This window comes from Elgaria multicarinata, chromosome 9 (assembly GCF_023053635.1).
Source record: "Elgaria multicarinata webbii isolate HBS135686 ecotype San Diego chromosome 9, rElgMul1.1.pri, whole genome shotgun sequence".
Classification (NCBI taxonomy): Eukaryota; Metazoa; Chordata; class Lepidosauria; order Squamata; family Anguidae; genus Elgaria; species Elgaria multicarinata.
In genome coordinates, this window is record NC_086179.1 from 9,066,910 (window position 1) to 9,093,402 (window position 26,493).

Here is a 26,493-nt window from a genome sequence, read left to right on the forward strand (position 1 = left end):
CAGAGGGAGAGAATGGGCAGTGGAGACACAGGTAAGGATGGTCCACTGAGGGCATCTTGACCAAGGGCTCCCCAAAAGGTGACCAACAGAAGGTCTGAATGGAGTTCAGACTTTTGGGTGAATGTGTGGAGGCCCAGTGCTGGCTACAGGTGTTGGAGGGCCTTTGGTCAAGACATCCACAGTAGGTTCCTCTCCCTCACCAAGTCTATCTTCTCCACCCCATTATCACCAGCTGCTCTTGCTCCTCCTCCTCCTTCTCACCATGGCTCCCACTTGCTTGTTTGGCAGGCAGAGAGCCAGGGAGCAAGGAGGCCTTGGCATCTCCTCCTCCTCCTCCTCCTCCTCCTCCTCCTCATCATCATCATCACCACCACCGTTGTCTGGGCCAGAGCGAGAGGCAGGTGAACCAACAGGCTACAATGGTGAAGAGGTGGAGCAACATCAGGGAACTCTTGTCAATGGGCCCCTGCTGGGGTGTGGGCCCTCAGCAGGTGCCTGACCATGCCTACCTGTGACGCCATCCCTATGTGGTACAGCCTTCCTCAACCTGAAGCTCTCCAAATATTTTGGACTACAACCCCTGGCATTCCTGAACATCTCTTCTCAATCATCCCAGAGTGCACGACACGGAATAACAGGCTCCAGTTACAGGAAGCCAGATTCCGGCTGGACATCAGGAAAAACTTCCTGACTGTTAGAGCAGTATGACAATGGAACCAATAACCTAGGGAGGTTGTGGGCTCTCCCACATTAAAGGCCTTCAAGAGGCAGCTGGACAACCATCTGTCAGGGATGCTTTAGGGTGGATTCCTGCATTGAGCAGGGGGTTGGACTCGATGGCCTTGTAGGCCCCTTCCAACTCTACTATTCTATGATTGGACATGTTGGCTGGTGCTGATGGGAGATGAAATCCAAAACTTTTGTAGATTTGGGCAAGGCCGGCATGGCAGTCCATAGGACCACAGATGTGACACATAAATAGGACTAGCGCTGAAATGAATCGGAGGTGTGGGGAGGAAGATTCTTACTCAAATCCTTTACATGCAAAAGGTCCCAGCCCAGGTTCGATCCCTGTCATCTCCAGGTAGGGCTGGAAAAATCCCTGCCTGAAACCCTGGAGAACCATTGCTGCCAGTCAGGGTTGACAATACTGAGCTAGATGGACTGAAGGTCTGACTCAGTATACAGCAGATTTTTGTGTTCCTAATCCTTAAACGCTGAGCTTGCCAATGGGAGCGTTCGTTCAGATCCCCTCTTTTCAAGCTTGCACATAGATATCCGTGAGCCTGAAGGATGCAAGACCTCCATTCTGAACTTAGCTGCAGCAGTGTTCTAAGCCCTGAGAGATTTTGTCTGTTTCGTTTCACTGTGGATTTTTAGCGAGGCCGCGCAAAAGGAGGCAACGCTCAGATGTCAACGATCCATTTCGCCGCTTTTAACAACACCGTATAATCTAAAGAAGTGCATTAGGAGGGATTCTCCTTGCCCACTTTAAAATGTGAAGTCTGCGTTTCTCGGCCTGTATCACATTCCTCTACCTTTCTTTGAACTCCCTCAGCTATTGCAATTTCTCCTCTGCTAAAGCATGCAAAAAGTAAGCGAGCTCAGCTCCTCCATGACCTCCAGTGAAAAGGATCATGTTCTGGCGTCCCATATCGATGGTGCCCGGAAAGAAACAGAAGCGGCATCTAGCAGTTCATGACAATACCAAAACTTCCCATACAGATAAGCCCATTCATCAGCTTTGCGTTCTGCTCTTAAAATAGTTCCCTATAGGTTTTCCTTATATACACTGCATCTCCCAGGCCAAAACTAGACAGGATAAGAAGTTCAAACCAGTCCATACTCCAGGAAATAAAGCCAGACTGCTCACTTGAGGGAATGGTATTAAAGGCAAAACTGAAGTACTTTGGCCACATAATGAGAAGACAGGACACCCTGGAGAAGAGGCTGATGCTAGGGAAAGTGGAAGGCAGAAGGAAGAGGGGCCGACCAAGGGCAAGATGGAGGGATGATTTTCTGGAGGTGACAGACTTGACCTTGGGGGAGCTAGGGGTGGCGACGGCCGACAGAAAGCTCTGGCGTGGGCTGGTCCATGAAGTGACGAAGAGTCGGAAGCGACTGAACGAATAAACAACAACAAACTGTAAACAGAACTTGGGGACACACACAAACACACCACACACACACACACACAATCAGGATCAGGACTGTGGCACATGGAAGAGGATGTTAACCCTTTCCCCTGCCATGGTCCTGATGAAAACTGCCCCTTCTTGCAAAGTGCTGATCCACCAGGGAGTAAATCTTGGAAACTTCCCTCTCAGGGCAAAGAAGAATTTACAGGGTGGGTTGGCAAGGACAATTTTCATCAAGACCAAAAGAGAAGGAAAAGGTTAAACTTAAGGTGACCATATGGAAAGGAGGACAGGGCTCCTGTATCTTTAATAGTTATCTATTGTTATTGTTAATATTAATAATATTTATTTATATAGCGCCATCAATTTTCACAGTGCTGTACAGAACAAAATAAAACAAAATACAAAATCTAGAAAAGGGAATTACGGCAGGGTTCATTTGTAGGTGAAATCCCCTCTTCATCGCAACAGTTAAAGCTGCAGCAGGCCTGCCTGGTGTGATCAGATACAAAAGAGGGCAGGGTTCCTGTGGCTTTAACTGTTGTGATGAAGAGGGGATTTCACCAGGTGCTGCATGCATAAAATTGACACCTGCTGAAATTCCCTTTTCTAGACAACTGTTTAAGATACAGTAGCCCTGTCCTCCTTTCCATATGGTCACCCTAGTTAAAACCCCTCCCCCTTGGGGAAGGATGTTTCGTGATTACATCATGGATGGAGCAGTAGTGGCAGCCAATTGGCTGCAAAGTCACAGAAATGATTTTTTATTATTATTTCCAGAGCTTGATCCTGCAGAGCAAAAGTATGTCCGAGGTGAAATGGGTCTTCCCAAGTTGGCTAGCCACCTGTTCCTTATTTCCAGGAGTTCCTTATTTACAAGCCCTCTTTATTTGTAAGATGCAACTTGTATTACTATTAAATTAAAGGACAGCATATTCTACTGAAGCCCTGTTGTTTCTTCTGATGCATGTAATATGTCTGGTGCATGTAATACAGTTCTGGGCTCCAGAATACATCTGATGCATGTAATACAGTTCTGGGCTCCACAATTTAAGAAGGATGCAGACAAGCTGGAGCGTGTTCAGAGGAGGGCAACCAGGATGATCAGGGGTCTGGAAACAAAGCCTTATGAACAGAGACTGAAAGAACTGGGCATATTTAGCCTGGAGAAGAGAAGATTGAGGGGTGACAGGATAGCACTCTTCAAATACTTAAAAGGTTGTCACACAGAGGAGGGCCAGGATTTCTTCTTGATCATCCCAGAGTGCAGGACACGGAATTACGGGCTCAAGTTAAAGGAAGCCAGATTCCAGCTGGACATCAGGAAAAACTTCCTGTTAGAGCAGTACAACAATGGAACCAGTGACCTAGGGAGTTTGTGGGCTCTCCCACACTAGAGGCCTTCAAGAGGCAGCTGGACAAGCATCTGTCAGGGATGCTTTAGGGTGGATTCCTGCATTGAGCACGGGGTTGGACTCGATGGCCTTTTAGGCCCCTTCCAACTCTGCTGTTCTATGATTCTATGATTCTGTGATCTTTTTAAAATAAAACACAAAAAACTATGGCCTCACAATGCTTTCCTTGTTTTGCAGCACTTCAGGTGACAACCCATGCACTTCCAAAAATGCAATGTCTGCCTTTATTAGGCTCTTTGAGGCAGCTTTCCCCAACCTGGCTGGGGATGGTGGAGGTTGTAGTCCAACGTACCTGTAGGGAACCAGGTTGGAAAAGGCTGCTTTCAAAGGATAGTCACGATCCAGTTTGCAATTAACGTGCATTTATTAAGCCTCACTGAAATGAAAGGAGAACGAAAACCAGGGCTGGGATTCCGGCGTCGGTGGTTTTTAAGGGTTAATTCAAGGCTCCGCTGTGTGAGCCAAAAATGCTAATACTTCGTAATCCTAGCCTCATCAGGAGGAAAGTAAAACCCTTGCAAAGGTTAATCCATGGCCGACTGAGCTGGCCTGTTCACACCAACTCCTGGCAGGAACAGAGTCTTAATCCTCCGTTCCCAGCGTTAAGTTGCTAACTCTGTATTTCTCCTGCCCCATTCAGCAACCTGGACTCCTTGGAGGCAAAGGTTTTGCTCAAGAGGATTGGTCTTTTACTTCACAGTGGGTTTGAGGGTCCCAGGAAGCTCCCAAATGACCCCCAAGCATCACTTTTCCATGCAGGGCCGGCCCTGCCATGAGGCAGAGTGAGGCAGTCACCTCAGGCAGCAAATTTTGGGTGTCATAAAAGGGCGGCAAATTCTTAGTTATGACATTTTCTGCCCCGTGTACCAAAATAATCCAGCTAACTTTGGTACTACGTACCTTGATTTGGCTAGATGGAGGCACCATTTGCTCTTCTGCCTCACGCAGAAAAATGTCTTGGTCCAGCCCTGACTCCATGCAGGACATACGGCCAGCTATATTATAAGTTGACCATATGGAAAAGGAGGACAGGGCTCCTGGATCTTTAACAGTTGTGTAGAAAAGGGAATTTCAGCAGGTGCCATTTGTAGGCATGCAGCACCTGGTGAAATTCCCTCTTCATCGTGACAGGAGCTACACTAGAGTGACCAGATACAAAAGAGGTCAGGGCTCCTGCAGCTTTAACTGTTGTGATGAACAGGGAATTTCACCAAGTGCTGCATGCCTACAAATGGCACCTGCTGAAATTCCCTTTTCTATGTGACTGTTAAAGATACATTAGCCCTGTCCTCCTTTTCATATGGTCACCCTAAGCTATATCCTTTTTGTCTGGGCTTCTCTCACCCCTGACAGGGCTAGAGTCAAAGGAAGGTATGGTTGGACGCCTGCTGGGGCCCACACAAGAGGCCCTGGACTTGTTTCTCTTCTTCATCATTGCTCATCTGCCTCTTGCTCTGATCCAGACATCAGTTGTGGTGAGAAGGAGGAACAGGAGATGTCCCTGCCTCCTGGCTCATTGGCTCTCTGCCTTTAAAGCAAGCAAGTGGTAGCAATGATGACAAAGAGGAGGAAGAGGAAGAGCAGCTGGTGGCAAAGGGGGTGAGAAGGGGGGCTCATTGAGGTAGGGGCCCCGTTGGGGGTGTCTTGACCAAGAGCCCTCAAATACTTGCAGCCAGAATACCTCCAAAAATCATCATCATTATATTATTATTATTATTATTATTATTATTATTATTATTATTATTATTATTATTTACATTCAAGTCTGGGAGCCGTCGCGTGCCAGTGGATTGAGGTACCAGATACGGGCAGTACAGATCTGTGTTTTCAAATCCCAACTTAGTCAGAGAACGGGATCCTTCTTCTCAGTGCCCCTTCAGTTGAATGGACATTCTTGTGCCCAAAACAGCAATCTTTTGCTGGAGGGCCCCTGTGGTAACAGGCTTGGAGATTATGGTCCGAGACTCAGGGCTGGGCAGAGAGTGGGGGGGGGCAGTGGGGGCCCGTTGGCATGGGTCCATGATTTTAAGGGATCAACTCCAAGTCCCCCTGGGCAAAGTTGCTTGATTTTTCTGTTGTTGATGATGGATTTGCCCAAAGAAAAGCACCTAAAGCATTTCTGAATGGGAAGAAGTGATGTCTTAGAATCATAGAATCATAGAATAGAAGAGTTGGAAGGGGCCTACAAGGCCATCGAGTCCAACCCCCTGGTCAATGCAGGAATCCACCCTAAAGCATCCCTGACAGATGGTTGTCCAGCTGCCTCTTGAAGGCCTCTAGTGTGGGAGAGCCCACAACCTCCCTAGGTAACTGATTCCATTGTCGTACTGCTCTAACAGTCAGGAAGTTTTTCCTGATGTCCAGCTGGAACCTGGCTTCCTGTAACTTGAGCATAATAATAATCTGGGAGGATCGAGAAGAGATCCTGGCCCTCCTCTGTGTGACAACCTTTTAAGTATTTGAAGAGTGCTATCATGTCTCCCCTCAATCTTCTCTTCTCCAGGCTAAACATGCCCAGTTCTTTCAGTCTCTCTTCATAGGGCTTTGTTTCCAGACCCCTGATCACTGGTTGCCCTCCTCTGAACACGCTCCAGCTTGTCTGCATCCTTCTTGAATTGTGGAGCCCAGAACTGGACGCAATACTCTAGATGAGGCCTAACCAGGGCTGAATAGAGAGGAACCAGTACCTCACGTGATTTGGAAGCTATACGTCTATTAATGCAGTCCATAATAGCATTTGCCTTTCTTGCAGCCATATCGCATTGTTGGCTCATAGTTTGTGATCTACAACAATTCCAAGATCCTTCTCGTTTGTAGTATTGCTGAGCCAAGTATGCCCATCTTGTAACTGTGCCTTTGGTTTCTATTTCCTAAATGTAGAACTTGGCATTTATCCCTATTAAATTTCATCCTGTTGTTTTCAGCCCAGCACTCCAGCCTATCAAGATCACTTTGAAGTTTGTTTCTGTCTTCCAGGGTATCAGCTATCCCACCCAATTTTGTGTCATCTGCAAATTTGATAAGCGTTCCCTGCACCTCCTCATCCAAATCATTAATAAAAATGTTGAAGAGCACTGGGCCCAGGACTGAGCCCTGCGGTACCCCACTCGTTGCCTCTCCCCAGTTTGAGAAGTTTCCTTTGAGTCCGATTCTGTAGCCAACTGTGAATCCACCTAATAGTTGTTCCATCTAGCACACTTTTAGCTAGTTTGTTAATCAGAATATCATGGGGCACTTTGTCATTTTGTCACTTTGTCACTTTGTAAGGCTTTATAGGTTAAAACCAGCACCTTGAATCGGGCTCAGAAACATACATGTAGCCAACACAAGCAGGCCAGAGTGGGTCTTATTTGTTTGAAGAACCTTCTGGTCCCTGTTATCACTCCGGCTGCTGCATTTTGCACAAGCTGCAGCTTCCGAACTGTCTTCAAAGGCAGTCCTATGTAGGGTGCATTGCAGTAATCTAACTTGGAGGACTCTTCCCAACTCCCAGCCAACCACCCAGCATTGTGCATCAGTGGGTACCTGAAACTGGACCCTCACCTGTCTCAGCTTCAATCCTACCATGGAGGCACTGCTGTCAAGCACAAACACAACGTTCTTTGGGAGCGGAGGGAGATCTTTGGGAGCAAAATAGTGCACAAAGTAGCCATTTAAAACCTGGTGGGATGAGAAGGAGAGAAAGGGAAAACAAATCATGAGCTAAAGGCCATGTCTATTGTACTGCCAGGGCTTCAGCAAGTCCTGAACTTGGAGGCTGAGGGGTGCCAAATGGGGATTCTGTCTGGGTGGACATGAACAGGTGCAGGACACCACACATCCAAAAGGGTATTATAGAGCTGTAAAAAGTGCAGATTGCGAAACCACGATACTCAAGGGTCCAGAACAACTCCCTTACAAGGAAAGAATATAAAACCCATGGGCGTTTTAGGGTTTTGAGTGGCTTGTCACCCATCCCAACAACCCATCCTTGTGAGGTTCACACATAACAAGAACCAACGGTGCACCCCCACCATGCCTGAATATTCAAAATGGCGGCCACCAACATGACGAGAAGCTCCATGGGGAAATTCACCCATGGTGGCTTCCCATGACATGCAAACCAGGTCAATGTCTGGGGCTTTTGAGTTTAGAAAAAAGGCAAGAAAAAAATGGGATATGATAAAGGTCTGTAAAATTATGCATGATATTGAGAAAGCAGAGAGGGAGACAATTTTTCTCCCTCTCTTCTAATACTAGAATCTGGTGTCATCCCATGAAGCTGATGGGTAGAAGATTCAGGGCATATAAAAAGAAGTCCTTCTTCGCCCAGTGCATCGTTCAACTATGGAAAGCCCTTCCACACGGTGTAGTGACAGCTGCCAATTTGGATGGGTTTAAAGGAGAATATGACAGCTTCATGGTGGAGAAGGCTATTGACGGCTACTAGTTCTGATGGCTTTATACTAACTAGCTACACATTAAATCCTGTATCGGGGCAGTATGCCTCTCTGTATGCCCGTTGCTGGAGGGTGTGTCGTGCTCATGACCTGCTGGACGAAATGGCACAACTGTTACGTCCTTGAGCTCTGGCCAAAACTTTCTATTCCTCCACCCCCATTTATGTCTTGCCTTTCTTATTTATTTATTTATTTATTTATTTATTTATTCATTTAGAATATTTATATACCGCTCCCCATTGAAAAATTTCAGAGCGGTGTACAAATAAATGAATGAAAATAAAAACAGAATAAAACAGTTAAAACAAAATTTAAAAGATGCAAAAACAGAAATCCAAGGCTGCATGTTAAGGAAAGGCTTCTTGGAATAAAGATGTTTTCAGGAGGCGCCGAAAGGAGAACAAGGTTGGCGCCTGCCTGACCTCCAGAGGCAGGGAGTTCCACAGGAGGGGCGCCACCACGCTGAAGGCTCTTCCCCTGGTGGATTCCAATCGGAGCATGGATCTATGCGGAACCACCAGGAGCGGGCCTTCGGATGACCTCAGTGACCAGGCAGGTTGGTAGGGGAGAAGGCGCTCTCTCAGGTATCCTGGTCCCAAGTTGTTTAGGACTTTGTACACAAGTAAAGAACCTTCAACCTGGCCCGGTAGCGAATAGGTAGCCAGGGCAGTTCCCTCAGCAGAGGAGTTACATGCTGGAAAGGGGCAGCTCCAGACAACAGCCGAGCTGTAGTATTCTGCACTAGCTCCAGCTTCCGGAGCAGCTTCAAGGGCAGCCCCACATAGAGCGCGTTGCAGTAATCCAATCTTGAGGTTACCAATGCCTGTACCACTGTGGCCAAGCTATTCCTATCCAGGAGAGGCCGTAGGTGGCGAACCAACCGAAGATGGTAAAAGGCACTCTGAGCCGTGGCGGCTAATTGAGCCTCCAACGACAGAAATGGGTCTAAGAGTACCCCCAAACTGCGAACCTGTTCTTTCAGAGGCAGTGCAACCCCATCCAGAACAGGCAATGAGCCTGCCTCCCGGACTCGGGAACCACTCACAAACAGGGCTTCTGTCTTGCCAGGATTCATTCTCAGTTTATTGGCTCTCATCCAGCCCATTACTGAGTCTAGGCACTGGTCCAGGACCTGCACAGCCTCACCTGATTCAGTCGTCACAGGGAGATAGAGCTGCGTGTCATCAGCGTATTGATGGCATTTAGCTCCAAATCCCCTAATGACCACTCCCAACAGCTTCATATAGATGTTAAATAACATTGGGGACAAGATGGTGCCCTGTGGCACTCCATAGCTCAATTGCCAAGAGGCCGAGGACTGGTCACCCAATGCTACTCTCTGAAAACGACCCCGTAAGTAGGACTGGAACCACTGTAACACAGTGCCTCCGATGCCCATCCCACGGAGTCAATCCAGGAGGATACCATGGTCGATGGTATCAGTGTTATCTGTACAGCACCATGTACATTGATGGTGCTATATAAATAATAATAATAATAATAATAATAATAATAATAATAATAATAATAATAAAAGCCGATGAGAGATCAAGCAGGATTAACAGCGTTGCATTCCCCCTGTCCCTCTCTTGATAAAGGTCGCAACTTTCTTCCAATGTGGAACTCAAGAAAGCATACATGAGGGTTTTAAGCAGGCCTCCCATCCAGGCACTGAGCAGAGCCAGATGTGCTTAGCTTCAGCAATGTATCCACATCATGCACCTTCAGCTCATATAGTGGGGCAAGTACAGCTATTGGGTAACCACTCTGGTCAGACACATCTTTAAATAGCAGTTTCTTGGGACTGGTTCATGCAACCATGCATAGGTGCTGTCATGTGCAGGATCCAGCTTTTGGGAAGACAAGAGCAGAACCCTATCTTGTGTCATTTCTGGAATGTCCCAGGAGGAAGTCCTTGGTCACTGCATGTGACCCCCTGAACCATACTTTGTCCACTCCGCATTGGAGCACAGAAATGCCACTGCACAATCCCACACGGCCTTACCCACAGGGGCGTTCCTCAGATCAGAAGTTCCACTATCGGCTCTCCACTGCCAGATCTCTTAAGTGTTCGTTAGCATGAGTGGTTGGGTGGAATTTATTTCACGGTCCACACAGTTAATAATGGGATGAAGAGCAGGCAAGCCACACCATACCTGGACATCCCCAACACTCAGCTCCCTGTTGACGTCATATCTGATGATAAAATCTCCTAGGATGCCATTCCTTGCGATCGTGGCTTGCTGGACCACATTGGGACTGAAGGTCACTTTGGCCAACGTTTTTGTCTGACCAACCACAGTTGAAGGGGGTGGGGAAGCATCATCTGGTGAGGGAAACACACCATTTACTTCAGCCACGCCTTGTAAATCTACACGAGTCACATTTGGTGTGTCCTATCATAACCCCTTTCAGCAGTCTCCTGACTTTCCCTTTTGTATAATATGCAAAAGATGAAGGCAGATGAGAGCCAGGTCCTCTATCCTACCAGGACCATGGATAGGGCCGCGCCAGCTCTGTGTTTTTGAAGGCCCATGGCCAGGACACAGAAGCATAGAATAGCAGAGTTGGAAGGGGCCTACAAGGCCATCGAGTCCAACCCCCTGCTCAATGCAGGAATCCACCCTAAAGCATACCTGACAGATGGTTGTCCAGCTGTCTCTTGAAGGCCTCTAGTGTGGGAGAGCCCACAACCTCCCTAGGAAACTGGTTCCATTGTCGTGCTGCTCTAACAGTCAAGGCTTTTTTCTGATGTCCAGCTGGAATCTGGCTTCCTTTAACTTGAGCCCATTATCCCATGTCTTGCCCTCTGGGAGGATCGAGAAGAGTTCCTGGCCCTCCTCTGTGTGACAACCTTTCAAGTATTTGAAGAGTGCTATCATGTCTCCCCTCAATCTCCTCTTCTTCAGACTAAACATGCCCAGTTCTTTCAGTCTCTCCTCACAGGGCTTTGTTTCCAGACGCCTGATCATCCTCATTGCCCTCCTCTGAACACACTCCAGCTTGTCTGCATCCCTCTTGAAGTTTGGATGCAATACTTCAATGGGACCTCTCCCACACTGAGGCAGCCATCTTACTGCCATTATCAACCTTCTTGGTATTGCTCCTCCTCCTCTTTCTCATCATTGCAAAAATCTGTTGGACTGACAGCTAGAGAGCCAGGGAGCAAGGAGGCCGTGGCATCTATGGTTCCTCCTTCTCACCACCACCACTGACTGGGCCAGGGAGAGAGGCAAGTGCACTAGCAGGTTGCCATGGTGAAGAGGGGGAACAACTCCAGTCAGTGGCTGCTCCTGGAGTGTGGGCCCTTAGCAGTTGCCAACCATGCCCGGGACGTGGACCAGGGAGATCTTAGTTTGAATCATACCTAGGGTGACCAACTGTCAGGATTTCCCCGGATTTGTCCTGGTTTTTGTTCTTTCCATGGTGTCAGGGGGGATTTCCTATAATTTTCAATTATGTCCTGGAATGACACACCTTCCTCTTTAAGGCTGCCATTAGCATGGCAGGAGGGAGTGACATGCTTTCTTGAGGCACATCATTCCCCCACCCCGAGCTCCAATTGAGGTCTTAAAGGGGAAAGAGGGTCATTCGTGGGCATTATAGAAAAGGCCCCAATTGGAGTGGATGGTGGTGGTGCAAAATGAAATCCTTTCCCCTCCTCCACTCCAATCGGATTCTTTAAGGTGGCGGGGGAATGACGTACTTTCTGCAGGACTCAGAAAGCTGCTTCCCCACACACACACTAGGTGTCCTCTTTTTTGGTTTCCCAAATATGGTCACCCTAAAGGCTATGTTCGGGTGGGCATGCCCCCTTGGTACTGGACATGCCCCCTTGGGGCGACCATGTTGTCCTCCTTTTTGGTTTCCAAAATATGGTCACCCTAATCATACCTCTACCAAGAATTGACTCGCAGACCTTATGCAAGCCACTTGCTTTCAACCCCACTGCCAGCCCCCCAGATCTGCAGTATCACTCCTAATACTGAGCCCCATGCCTCTGAGTGCCCACAGGGCTGGAGCCCAACCAGGCTACTGTGAAACAAGAAAGACATATCAGCATTCTTGGGTGAATATGCAAAAACATGCACATCTAAACAAAAACCAGCCCCAGAACAGTTGACTAAGGACTGAGCAAGCTCAGCCAGCTCCAGGAGCCATTGAGAGCCAGTGTGGTGTAGTGGCTAAAGCATTGGACTGACTGGAAGTCAGGAGATCCGAGTTCTAGTCCCCACTCAGCCATGGAAACCCACTGGGTGACTTTGGGCCACTCACAGAATCTCAGCCCGACCTACCTCAAGGGGATGTTGTTGTGAGGATAAAGTGGAGAGGAGGAGGGTTATGTACGCCGCCTTGGAGGAAAAAAGGTGGGATAAATAAATAAATAAATATATATATTGAGTGTCAGTGGGAAAAGAAAAATGGGTGGGTGAGTGGGGGGAAGTGGGTTGGCTTATTTATTAATTCCCTCATTTATGTAGGCTACTTCTAAAGCAGTTTGCCCATTTGACTTCTCCTCGCCTCCTAGTGATCTGCAGATAAAAACATACACGGCAGTGGATGCTGGTGTCTCCGATGTCAGTGTGGCAGTGAATCCATTCCAGTTTTCAGTCAGAACCTTGGATAGTTCCTTAAGAGTTCTGACTGGGTCTGACTGAAACCCGGAGAGGATTCATCACCCCGCTGACGTCGGAGCCATCAGCCTCCCCCACTGCCATGCTGCAATCTTTTGTTGCAGGTCCCACTTGTATTGCTGACCCTTGAATCATGCTTCCAGCTAGTTCATTGTAACTCCTGTCAAAGATGTGACTCGGAATGTACAGAGAGCACATTTAAGGCTGGGAAAAGGAAAAAGGAAAGGATCTCCTACTGAGGAAGGAGAGGGGAATTCTGGGTAGTGATGTCATTTGGACAGAAGCCTGAACTGAACATGAGGTCACCCAGAACGGCAAAACTTCCTGACTTCAGTTTCCTGCCTGCCATTTTGTTGACGGCAGCCAAAATCTCCAACACCTGCCTGGCTCAGAAAAGGATTTTCCAAAATATCTTTGCCTTCAAATTTCCTGCTCAGGGAAAACAAACAGCTGGGTTTGTATGTATGCAGTCCTGGCTTGCGCCTTTTACAATGGACCTGTCCATTTTCAGTTGGCTGTTACTTCATCCGCCCTTGCTCTCTTCATTCAGGATTAGATGTACCACCACTAACAGAAAGATACCTGGGTAGGGTGACCATCTGGAAAGGAGGACAGGGCTCCTGTATCTTTAACAGTTGCATAGAAAAGGGAATTTCAGCAGGTGTCATTTGCATGCATGCAGCACCTGGTGAAATTCCCTCTTCATCAGAACCATTAAAGCTGCAAGAGCCCTGCCCTCTTTTGTATCTGGTCACTGTAGTACAGCTCCTGCAAGTTTAACTGTTGTGATGATAAGGGAATTTCACCAGATGCTGCATGCATACAAATGGCATATGCTGAAATTCCCTTTTCTATACAACTATTAAAGATACAGGAGCCCTGTCCTCCTTCCAATATGGTCATCCTATACCTGGGTGCAATTGCATGCATTCAGAACACACACACACCAAAGCAGGATGGGGCTTAGCATAAGAACATGTTTAGCCTGGTGAAGAGAAGATTGAGGGGAGACAGGATAGCACTCTTCAAATACTTAAAAGATTGTCACACAGAGGAGGGCCGGGATCTCTTCTCGATTATTCCAGACTGCAGGACACGGAATAACGGGCTGAGGTTACAGGAAGCCAGATTCCAGCTGGACATCAGGAAAAACTTCCTGACTGTTAGAGCAGTACGACAATGGAACCAATGACCTAGGGAGGTTGTGGGCTCTCCCACACTAGAGGCCTTCAAGAGGCAGCTGGACAATCATCTGTCAGGGATGCTTTAGGGTGGATTCCTGCATTCAGCAGGGGGTTGGACTCAATGGCCTTGTTGGCCCCTTCCAACTCTGCTAATCTATGAGTCTATGAACATAAGAAGATCTATGTAGGATCAGACCCAGGGTCCTTATACTGTAGTTTCCTGTTACCAACAGTGGTCAGCCGAAAGACTCAGAGAAACCTACAGGCAGGGCACAGCAAAGGTGTGAGATCATCTACGTACAGAGGAAGGATACAGGCCTAAGTGGAAAAACAGCCTGGGAAGGGGCGCGTAATGGAACTTTGAGTAGAAAATGGTGGGAGGGGAGAGGGTTAAGCAGCTACTCCCCTGCCCCCCCCAACACTGCTTTCTCACTCAAGACTGTCAAATCTCACTGTTGCATTTGAATTTTGGCTCTTCAAAGGGAAGTCTAGCAAGAGAGTGCCTGGTTGGCGTGATGGTTCCTTGTTCTGATCCAGCATGGCTCTTCTTGCCTTCTTATGTTCTAAAGCTCTCTGGTGTTATTTCCTGCGTTTTAATTCCACATTCGTAACGATTTGACACAAGGTGTAGGTTTGCCTTGGGAAACATTTTGCCCCCATTTTCCACTTAATGAAGAGGCAGCCTCCCCACCCCAACCCACACAACTTCAGAAGCAGAAATATTATCATTTATAATAAAATGAGCCCCAACATGGCTTTGTTTTTTAATTAAGCAGTTTATCAGCACAGAGGGACTGATTTTTTTTAAAAAAAAACAGCTAAGGAGATGAGCACAACCTGGGAAGAAGCATTCCTGGAAGAAGCATCCCTGGAAGAAGCATTCCTGGAAGAAGCATCCCTGGAAGAAGCATTCCTGGAAGAAGCGTCCTTGGGGTGATGTGGCAGACAAGGTGCCGCAGTCTTTAGATAAATGGCATTAAGGCTGGCCTTAACGCCATTTATCTAAAGACTACGACCCAGATGGTTTTGGAAAAGGCTGAGGCCCTGCACTAATTTTAAAAGGGAGTGACACCTTCTACCACACAACTGTGGGAACTGTAAAGTCAGCCCAATCAAACTTCCAGGGAGCATACAGCAGCCTGCATTGGGCACTGACAAAGGCTTCGTGTTGAAATGCGTTTGGCCTGTTCATTTTATGTTGTTTCTGTTGGATATTTGTTCCTGTATAATATGTTATTGTATTTTTAATGTAATATCATTGTTAATTTTAATTTTATTCTTGTACATTAAATATCACTGCTCATTGCATATATCCTTAACTTTTTGTTTAGCACTGTCACTGTTTATTTATTTCGGTCATAGACCAGCACAGCAGAAAACATCATCAACAATAATATTAGATAACAATATTATGGTTGTTTGTTAAGGATTCCATCTTTCCTTGCTTTTGCAGACAAGGTGCTGCCAGCCCCTCGGCTCAGCCCTCTGAGAGCAAAGAAAATGGATGCTCAGGGGAGCGGGCTGTTACTCCCTGCCTCCAACTGGGAGCTGCAGCTGAACAGGAGGATGTCCTGCCTCACCTAGGGAGAACCGGGTCTCAAAGGCGGATGGATGGCGGGTGAACGGCCTGACTTAGCTTCACCATTCCCAATTGCTCCTTCACTCTCTTCCACAGCCTTGATCATATTCCCTCTGGACACACACAGGAATCGAAATAATGACATTTTGATTATATATCCCCCCCCCCCCTCAAATTTGGCACCACACTTCACTTGGCACCCTAGACGACCACCTAGTTCGCCTATAGGGACGGGCCGCCCCTGGCCAACCGGACATAGCAAAATTCTCTGCTGTTTTCACATCCGCCGGGATCTCAAAAGCTGCGCTCTGACTCACATCTATTTCCCCCAACTTGGGTCATTCAACCAGTCAGTGCTGCCAACAGACTGTGTTTTCCAGGCAAAGGGACAACAGCATCCCATCCTGTATTGTGTTGCTGCCAAGATGCAAAGGAACAATGAAAAAAACAACAACAGCAACCATGGATGGGGAAGCACAAATCAGCGCTGGAATGCCTGAGCATTGCCTGTTGGCTACTGCTGTTGGCAAATGGGGGGGGGGGGAGATTTCCAGCGTTGTAAAGCCATGGGACTTCCTATGTGATTTGGCACGGCTGGATGGAAAAACGCTTTGCTTAAAATAAAGTTCTTCCCAGTAGGGGACGAGGAGGAGTCGGGGAGAATGGTTCTCAGAAGCCGAAATCCATTTCATTTCTTGATTTACATGATTTACAGGAGCTCGGGGTGTGTGTGTGTGTGTGTGTGTGTGTGTGTGTGTGTGTGTGTGCATACATCCTGCTCCTCCGCACGCTTGAACATCACAATGACAACACTGTACCATCCCAGTGAGAGCTAAGGAATGTGGGCCCAGCATAAGCCCAGTGGCAGAGCATCTGCTTTGCATGTAGAAGGTCCCGGGTTCTATTTCTGCCATCTTAAATGGATACTGCTGTTGTTTTTATATTTTTGATGGCTTTAAATTTTGTATACTTTTAAACGTTCACTGTTTTTAACTTTTGTAAACCGCCCAGAGAGCTTCGGCTATGGGGTGGTATATAAATTTAATAAATAAATAAATAAATCTCCGATTAAATGCTCAGCAAATGGACAGGAAATGATGGGGATCCCCCCCCTCTCTGCATGAGGCTCTGTAGAACCACTGAAAGCCAGAGTTAACTAGCCCCCTCCCCAACAGGCACCCCTCTAGATGTGCTGGACTACAACTCTCATCTTCCTCAGCCATGATGGCTGGGGAAGATGGGAGTTGTAGTCCAGCACATCTATCAGTCACCAGCTTGGGAGAGTCATAGAATCATAGAATAGTAGAGTTGGAAGGGGCCTATAAGGCCACCGAGTCCAACCCCCTGCTCAATGCAGGAATCTGGGCTTGACTGACCAATGGTCCTACTTGGTATCAGGCAGCTTCCTATATTTTCTTCTTGCAACCAGGGGTGGGGTGTCTATAGGATGTCGCGTTGAAAGTTCATTAGCTCAGAAGCCCACAGCATTGCTGCTGCGAGGCGAAATCAGAAAAGCTAGACAGGGCAGGAGGGAGCACAGGCTAGCCGGCCAAGGACATTGCAGTGGCGACGGCCATTCCCTTAGTCAAGCCCGCCCACTGCCTTGCGTTGCCGCGCTTACAGAAAACTACGCCAATTGGATAAGCCGAACTGAAGCCAGGCTGTGTGTGTGTGCCTAAATGCTCTGAAGCAATATGATGACCTCGGAGCAGAGGTAAAAGCCACGTGGTTCTGGGGTGGGGTGGGGAGAAGACCAATGTGGCTGTTAGTTGGCAGCTGCATCATATAAACAACGCAGTGCTGCTGCATGGCCACTACGGGGTTAACAGAGTGTATAGACTCCCTCCAAGAATAAAATACCCCCCCCCACAGGTGCTCCACCACTCCACCTCCTGGAATAGGCCTCACCCTGGACTCTACTCACCCTCACTGTTCCCGCTGCCTCTGCTCCTGCTGTTTCGGAGTGGTGGCACTTCCAGGGAGTTGATCCCCGAGTTTTCAAGGATGTTCACCTCCACGCGTAACTTCCCCACCAGCTGCTGGGGTCGGATGCTGACAGTGTATTGATACTTCCCCAACCGCCTCTGCAGGAGCTCCTGGTAGTGCAGCAGGAAGACGGCCTCCGCTTTCCGGGGAATCGTCCCGGAGGCTCGGAAAATCTCGACTCCATTTTCCCTGCCAGGAGAAATGCAAAGGGATGGTCAACCAACCAACCCACAAGTTTCTACAGGCACATCTTTTCACGGCACGTTTACCTCCACCTGCTACACCAGCAGTGTGGGTCAGCGGGGTGGTATTTTGGTGACGCAGACCTCCAAACCCACTGGGGAGCAGCAGTGCTGGGAGACAACCAGGAAATGGCAGCAGGCAAGCCAGCCCAAGACCTATAGACTGATCTCTTCCGGCAGGCCTACCCAGTCGAATTTTAAGGTGTCTGGCTGTTATTTTAACAATGTATTCATTTTATATATTTTTAATCCATTTTATGTATTTTATATTTTTGTAGTTGATGTTGTTCCCTGCTTCGATCTAGAGGGAGAGGCGGATAAGAAATAATAATAATAATAATAATAATAATAATAATAATAATAATAATAATTCTCTCAGAGGAACTTGACTGTTCTGACAATAGAACCTGTCTAGACTCTACATTTAAACCTGTCCCAAACCTGAATCACTGCTCATGCCTTCCTCCAAGAACTGTGTTTCAATAATGGGTCTAAGTTCTCTCAACCAAAGAATTCTCATGAATGACAACACTCAGAAACCTTGGAGGGGAATCCATGACCCTTAAAGTACTTCCAAAGAGATTGAAAGGCTAGTTGTATATGGGTCCCCATGACCTGGAATCTGCTTCTCCTCGTACTTCTGCCTCTCCTTCCTTGACCTGAATTTCTATTTTCTGTCTATCTCCTCTCCACCAGAATATTGCTCCTGGACTGGATCTGATCTTCCCTCTGTCTGAATGATCATCTGAAACCATCTCCACACCTGGTGGAACACAGGTTGGAAATTTTGGGAGATCTGGGGACCATTTTCACTCCCAACACCCCCGATGGCACTGGAAAAATAATAAATAAATTGGGGTGACCATATCTTTAACAGTTGCATATAAAAGGGAATTTCTGCAGGTGTCATTTGTATATATGGAGAACCTGGTGAAATTCCTTCTTCATCACAACAGTTAAAGTGCAGGAGCTATACTAGAGTGAACAGATTTAAAAGAGGGCAGTGCTCCTGCAGCTTCAACTGCTGTGATGAAGAGGAAATTTCACCAGGTTCTCCATATATACAAAGACACCTGCATAAATTCCCTTTTCTTTTCAACTGTTAAAGATACAGGAGCCCTGTCCTCCTTTTCATATGGTCACCCTACTTATGGTGTGACCCCTTCCCTTAGTTTCTTTGCTGTGGCAGCGGAGGGGAAAAGGAGTATGAAGCAACAGGTGTTCTCGCTTTCCATGAGCCAGAGCTGTCACCAGGAACTCTAGAGATAGGGTGACCATATGAAAAGGAGGACAGGGCTCCTGTATCTTTAACAGTTGCATAGAAAAGGGGATTTCAGCAGGTGTCATTTGTATATATGAAGGACCTGGTGAAATTCCCTCTTCATCACCAAGGTGAAAGCTGCAGGAGCCCTGACCTCTTTTAAATTTGGTCACAATATAACTGCAGTATAGCTCCTGCAGCTTTAACTGTTGTGATGAAGAGGGAATTTCACCAGGTGCTGTATGCATACAAATGACACCTGCTGAAATTCCCTTTTCTATGCAACTGTTAAAGATACAGGAGCCCTGTCCTCCCTTTCATATGGTCACCCTAAATAAATGGCATCCAGAGTGGCTATGGAGTGACAAAAACGTCAAAACTGGGTTGTTTTCAAAGTAACGGTGACCCTTTGATTGCATTCTTTTGTGACTTTTGAGTTGGACTAATAAAGCTATTATGGTGATATGGATTTGGGAAATGTTCTTGTGGATCTCAGATTGTCTCCTCTTAAACTTACTTCTAGCTATCTCCCACCTTTCCCCTTCTATACCCGAAGCTCTGGGGAGTCTCTCCTACCTGTCAGAATAGACAGCACTGGGCAAAATGGGCCAGTGGTCTGACTCAGGCAGGGTTGTATGTGCAAAATAGGCCTTCCGCCATTACCAACAGGGGTCTCCAAATTTTACAGAGGCCAGGAGCTGCCATAGGCCCTTATGGTGGGCCTCAACTAAAAGTATTCCATGGATACAAGAGAATGAGTGGTGTTGATACGGACATCAGTCACCACTGAAGTTTGTCCATGCTGCACAGGCTGTCTGCACAGAGCACTTTGCTCCCAGGAAACACCACAGAAGTCTTTGGTTGGCCAGAAATACACTCCAGGATCATGCAGTACCTACCCTTCGTCTGTGGGTCTTGAATATCTGTTCCTTCTCTCTGTGTCACCATGCTTCAGGTCTCTCCCAGTAACTTCACCATGGTAGACCCTGTCGCCAATAACCCTGGAGCCATGAAAGAGAGAAAACAGACATTAAAAATCTGAGATCCAATCGATACCTGTCTGGAAGATTGTCACAGAAATGTAGTAAGAATCATGAGAAGGAAGACAAAACTACATGTGATGAGTTTCCCAACCCCTTCCTTCCCTCGCTCTCTGCCCCGTCCCTCCTTCCTTCCTTCCTTCCTTAAGAACATAAGAAGAGCCCTGCTGGATCAGATCAAGGGTCCATCTAGTCCAGCACTCTGTTCACACAGTGGCCAACCAGCCGTCGGCCAGGGACCAACAAAGCAGGACATGGTGCAACAGTACCCTCCCACCTATGTTCCCCAGCAACTAGTGCACACAGGCTTACTGCCTCAGATACTGGACATAGCACACAACCATCAGGGCTAGTAGCCATTGATAGCCTTTGCCTCCAGGAATTTATCCAACCCCTTTTGAAGCCATCCGTATTGGCAGCCATCACTACATCTTGTGGTAGTGAGTTCCATAATTTAAATACGCCCTGTGTGAAGAAGTCCTTCCTTTTATTTGTCCTGGATCTCTCACCAATCAATTTCATGGGATGACCCCGGGTTCTAGTGTTCTGAGAGAGGGAGAAGAATGTCTCCCTGTCCACATTCTCCACACCATGCATAATTTTGTACACCTCTATCATGTCTCCCCTTAGTCTCCTTTTTTCCAAGCTTCCTTCCTTTCTCCCTCCCTTCTGAAATGCAGTGGTTCTGGGGGAAGAAGTGGGCCCTACATGGTGGCCCATTCTTGTGATCAACATTTCCCCACAAGCTGCTTTCTTATCCATGGGACAGAGTTTCTTGTTGTGTGCAGTTTGTCTCTGAGCGCCTCTTGTACTGACACCATTTTTGCCATGCCAATTAGGTAGGATTAAGTCGTGTAAAGGAACGTTTATTTTGAAGCTGCTTTTCATCCAAAAACCTCACCACCACTGAGGATGAGCGCTTTTTTGGGTGCTCTGACTACTCTGTCTCCAAGGATGAATCCCGAGCCACCTGGTCCTATAAAGGCCTGGCCTTGGAATGTTCCCCTCAGTCTGACCAATTTGTCTCCTTAAAGAAGACTCTACCTGGTGAAGGCCCTGTTCCTTTCTACTGTACTGCACTGCTGCATTTTGGAACTCAGCCCTGTGTCCATATCTCTTGAACTATGCTACCTGCCTCTGGTTCTCCAGACTTTCACTTGCAGGGTGGCCATGTGTCCTCTTTTACAGAGGACAGTCCTATCTTTGAGGAGGACTGTCCTTCATTTTGAAGGTGTCCTCTGTTCGAAGGGCTGTCCAGTCCAAGTCCAATTTAAAGATACAGAACCATCAGAAGAGCTAAAGGGCCTTGAAGCTGCCTATCAACAGCAGGTTGAGCAAGGCACACAGGTCCACTGGTAATAGTCTTGCAAACTAAGGTGAGATGTAGCATATTTCTATTTAAATAATTATATAATAACTACATTTATATCCCACTTTTTTTCTCTTGCAAGGAACCCAAGGCACCTTACACAGTGCTCCTCCATTCCATTTTATCCTCACAACAACCCTGTGTTATAGGTTGGGCTGAGAGTCACTAACTGGCTGAAAGTCACCCAGTGAACTTCATGGCTGAGTGGGGACTAAGACCCAGGTCTCCCGAGTCTCAGTCCAACACCGTAACTACTAGGGATGTGCACCGGTTCGGGCCTGAACCCCGAATCTGAACAGAAGCGGGCCAATTTGGCCTGCCTTGGGCCAAATCTGGATTGGGCCAAGGCAGTCTGAAATGATGATGACCTGCTGCCTCATAGAATCATAGAATCATAGAATAGCAGAGTTGGAAGGGGCCTACAAGGCCATCGAGTCCAACCGCCTGCTCAATGCAGGAATCCACCCTAAAGCATCCCTGACAGATGGTTGTCCAGCTGCCTCTTGAAGGCCTCTAGTGTGGGAGAGCCCACAACCTCCCTAGGTAACTGGTTCCATTGTCGTGCTGCTCTAAGAGTCAGGAAGTTTTTCCTGATGTCCAGCTGGAATCTGGCTTCCTTTAACTTGAGCCCGTTATTCCGTGTCCTGCACTCTGGGAGGATCGAGAAGAGATCCTGGCCCTCCTCTGTGTGACAACCTTTTAAGTATTTGAAGAGTGCTATCATGTCTCCCCTCCATCTTCTCTTCTCCTCTGTCTGCCCATTCGTGGGACTTACCTGTGCTGTCCAGCAGCTGCCCATCCTTGATAAGAACCGCCATTTTGAAGGAAGAGGCGGGCTCTGTTGTTTCTTAGACCTAAGGTCTCAAACTACAGTGGCGGTAAAGGACCATTTCTGGAATCTGAAGTGCATCAGCCCAGGCCCGAAGCACCCCAAGTTGGATCAGGGCCATTTTGGAAGCTCTGATTCGGCCACTGAAGTGAATCGGTGTGTGTGTGTGTATGTGCACAGCCCTAGCAACTACTATGTCACAATACTTATTTTTTATAAATTTGCATTTGTACTTGTATATTAGCAAATGGGCGGTAAATTCGGCTATTGGGCGGTACAGAAATGCAATGCAATCAATCAATGTTATGCAAATTGGTGTCTTCTTTTCTTCATCAGTTCATAGAGCCACCCCATCTTTTAGCCTGGAGGCCCCTGGAATCCCACTACCTGGACAGGTTATAACCTGGCCTACTGAGCCCTTGAGGAAAGACGGAAAAACATATTGGCAAAAGAGAAACCCGAATCTCTGTTCTAACAAAGCCAGCCTCTCACTTACATGGTAAAATTGGAGATGAAGGCCGTGACAGGTATTTGCATCTCGAAGACGCCTTCTTTGGCCTCCGAGCCGCTGTTCACCAAAGTACAGGAGACCGTGGTAAACGCGTAGCGAGAAATGATCGTGGCTCTCACAGAGAATTCAGACATCCGGGGCCTGGTCTCCTGTTGGAAGAGAGCAGCAATTCCGCAGTGCCAGGACATGTTAAGACACCACTGGTGATCTTTCACACCTCACTTAGCACTCTACATGCCTCCCCTAAGTCTCTGGCTCTCCTTCATCCTGATTTCCAAACAGAGGCCAACATAATAAGCCCATCGTCAGACGAACCTGAGAGACGCCTTTGGCATAAATAAACATTTATGAAAGGCGAGGTCCTGCTTGGCACTTGCAAATCATCTGCAAAAGGTGAGATGAGGACAAGACACAACCTTTTACATCCAGGACAGGGAGCTCGTGACCCCATGTATTTTATTGCACTACAACTACCACCATCGCTGGCCATCAGCCATGATCAGGTAAATGTTCTGACTTTGAGGAGGCTTTTTGGTGACTTTACCACAGGTGAGCAGAGCCTCAAGCTCATGGGCCCAAAGTGGTTCCCAATCCTGGGGTCCCAATCCATCCCGTCCCCCACGGTTCCCCATACAGCCAGACCCCCTTCCTGGAGGAGAAGGCTATCAATGGCTACTAGACCTGATGGTTACGTGCTACCTCCAGTATCCAAGGCATTAAGCCTGTGTGCACCAGTTGCTGGGGAACATGGGTGGGAGCGTGCTGTTGCACCATGTCCTGCTTTGTTGGTCTCTGGTTGACAGCTGGTTGGCCACTGTGTAGGGTGACCATATGAAAAGGAGGGCAGGGCTCCTGTATCTTTAACAGTTGTATTGAAAAGGGAATTTCAGCCAGTGTCATTTGCATATATGGAGAACCTGGTGAAATTTCATTTTCATCACAACAGTTAAAGCTAATCTGGTAACTCCAGTATAGCTCCTGCAGCTTTAACTGTTGTGATGAAGAGGGAATTTCACCAGGTTCTCCATATATACAAATGACACCTTCTGAAATTCAGAAGGAAATGGGAAGCCATGAAGATTCAGGTAATCACATTGCCTGAGGGGGTGATTTCAGCAGCAGACATGACAATGCTGAGGTGTGAAAGGTATGGATTTATAGTATTGATTTGGGATTTAATGGTCAATTTTTTTATATTGGGATTGCTTTTGCTGTTTTTTTGTTGTGGCAAGGTAAAACTACAATATGAGGTTTATTTCATTTCTTTAAAAAAACAAAACAAAAAAACAAGGAATTCTTCCCCTGTCCCTCTGCTGAATGTCCTCATCCTAAAGTTCACCAGGAAATATTTGGTATTTTAAAAATGTTTGTTGATTAGTCATATGTTTAGATTGTGCCTTCCTGATTTTGTACAAGACTTCAGGCAGGCTCTGGGCAGGACTCCCTGCCTGAAAACTCTTCTTCTTTTTTCTTACAGACCCAGGAAGTTGCCAACAACATCTCCAAGAAAATAATAATGTCTGCTCAGAGTGCTACCTACCAATCTCTGCAGCAGCCGGATGTGTCTTGGGAGTCTACGTGCAACCTGGAAAGAAAGAAATCCTGTTATTCGGGATTTTGGGGGGTTTTGTTGTTGGGAAAAATGAGGCAGGAAAGATTTGGTGCACAGGTTAGTGCATCGCCTTTCAAACTTTTTACCTTTGTGGAACCATTTCCCCTGAGGACCCATATGTGTCATGTTCTCTGGCTTCAATCCCCCCCTCTAGCTCAGAGGACCAGTCAGAGGGAGAGGAGGCATCATCTAGTAAACCACCATCTCCTACTCCAGGGCCTTTCAGCTTAGAAGACACAGCTTTATCACGTTCCTCCGACTTGGATGGCACCCCTCCAATGCAGTCACCACCTCCACACTGTAGAAGCCAGCAGCTGCAGAATTGGACAATGGCTCTTTAAGAAGTAGACAGCTCCTCAGAGGGGGTGGAGTTAACAGTAGGTCCAGACCTGCCAGCCTTCAGGGGGCCTCTGCATGTTGCTGAGACAACAGCTCTTCCTGAGGGAGTCCCAGCAGGCATAGATCTGTCCAGGGCCCTGTCTAGTCAGATTTGACTCTGCTTTCATAGAATAGTAGAGTTGGAAGGGGCCTATAAGGCCATCGAGTCCAACCCCCTGCTCAATACAGGAATCTACCTTAAAGCATACCTCAAAGATGGCTGTCCAGCTGACTCTTGAAGGCCCCTAGGGTGGGAGAGGCCACCACCTCGCTAGGTCATTGGTTCCATTGTTGTACTGCTCTAACAAATCAGGAAGTTTTTCCTGATGTCCAGCCGGAATCTGGCTTCCTGTAACTTGAGCCCATGATTCTGCGTCCTGCGCTCTGGGATGATTGAGACGAGATCCTGGCCCTCCTCTGCGTGACAACCTTTCAAGTATTTGTAGAGTGCTATCATGTCTCCCCTCAGTCTTCTCAAGGCTAACCATGCCCAGTTCTTTCAGTCTCTCTTCATAATTTTTGTGAACCGCCCAGGTAGCTTCGGCTATTGGGCAGTATAAAAATGCAATCAATCAATCAATCAATCAATCAATAAATGGGCTTTGTTTCCAGACCCCCTGATCATCCTCACCACCCTCCTCTGAAAAAAACCCTCCAGCACTTGACTTGCATCTGCCTCGCCCTTCTAGTAAGTGCAACTATTTGTCCTACTATTTATCCATCTTGACCCTAATATTCTCTACTCTGACTGGGAGTCTTTCTTACCATTAGCTAACTGATTCTTTAAATTGACGACGCAAAAGATTAAACTTAGGGACTTCTACACTCAAAGCATGCGTCTAGCACTGAGCTGTGATTCCTCTCCAGATGAAAAGAGGCTGCTGTTTCGTATGTGTGTGTTTGTATATTAATAGCATTTCTGTGTCATCCATAACAATGTTCTCTAGGGAGCTTACAACACAAAATCGTTAAGATACACAGTCATAATCCCAAAGCAATTAAAACAGCAATGCAAATTCTAGCATATAAACTCAGGACAAAAATGTCAGTGGCTGAGAGCAAAACAGCATAGGCAAACACACAGCATCACTGAAAACAGACAGAAAATTTCAGTGGATGCAAATAATAATAATAATAATAAAAAAATCTCAATTTTAAAGCCTAGGGGTTTTTATAGGTTGTGCACTGATGAGTGTTGGGGTGCATTACATATTCCTCATTTCTAGCTTTAGTTCCCACTTTTTCTTCCATATAGTCCAAATGTCATCATGCGTGCTACGAGGTATAAATGTGCAGGAGGGATATAGCAGCACCACGATAGGACATGAGGTCTAGATAGGCCATGGACAACAAAGTGAGTAGGGTGACGATCTGGAAAAGAGGACAGGGCTCCTGTATCTTTAACAGTTCTATAGAAAAGGGAATTTCAGTACGTGTTCATTTCTATGCATGCAGCACCTGGTGAAATTCCCTCTTCATCACAACAGTTAAAGCTGCAGGAGCCCTGTCCTCATTTGTATCTGGTCACTGTAGTATAGCTCCTGCAGCTTTAAGTATTGTGATGAAAAGGGAATTTCACCAGGTGCAGCATCCATGCAAATGACACGTGCTGACACTCCTTTTTCTGTACAACTGTTAAAGATACAGGAGCCCTGTCCTCCTTTCCAGATGGTCACCCTAATAAAGACTGTCGTATTGTGCAGGGCTTTTGATATAATAGGGTCAAGCAGCTGCCCTCCCTAAAATACTGAGGCTGTGCTATGTAGTGTGAATATTTTATTTTTGCTTTGTTGAGTGATCTGGGATTGTTTGCCCAGGATGGATGTTAGCTGGCTTGAAACATTCCTTCAATAGAACCAAAAGTGTGGAATATGAC

The 26,493-nt window shown here is 47.1% G+C and overlaps 1 protein-coding gene across 1 annotated transcript in view; it reads right to left on the reverse strand.

Moving 5' to 3' along the window:
* Nucleotides 1-26,493, reverse strand: part of ITIH5 (inter-alpha-trypsin inhibitor heavy chain 5) — a 60,200-nt gene that overhangs the window by 21,720 nt on the left and 11,987 nt on the right. Inside the window, exons 2-7 of the mRNA XM_063134697.1 lie at nucleotides 24,168-24,212; nucleotides 22,613-22,776; nucleotides 19,778-19,879; nucleotides 17,314-17,564; nucleotides 10,149-10,318; nucleotides 7,097-7,213 (exon numbers count right to left, since the gene is read on the reverse strand). Of these exons, the coding sequence (XP_062990767.1) occupies nucleotides 7,097-7,213; nucleotides 10,149-10,318; nucleotides 17,314-17,564; nucleotides 19,778-19,879; nucleotides 22,613-22,776; nucleotides 24,168-24,212 (849 nt within the window). The remainder of the gene's footprint in view (nucleotides 1-7,096; nucleotides 7,214-10,148; nucleotides 10,319-17,313; nucleotides 17,565-19,777; nucleotides 19,880-22,612; nucleotides 22,777-24,167; nucleotides 24,213-26,493) is intronic.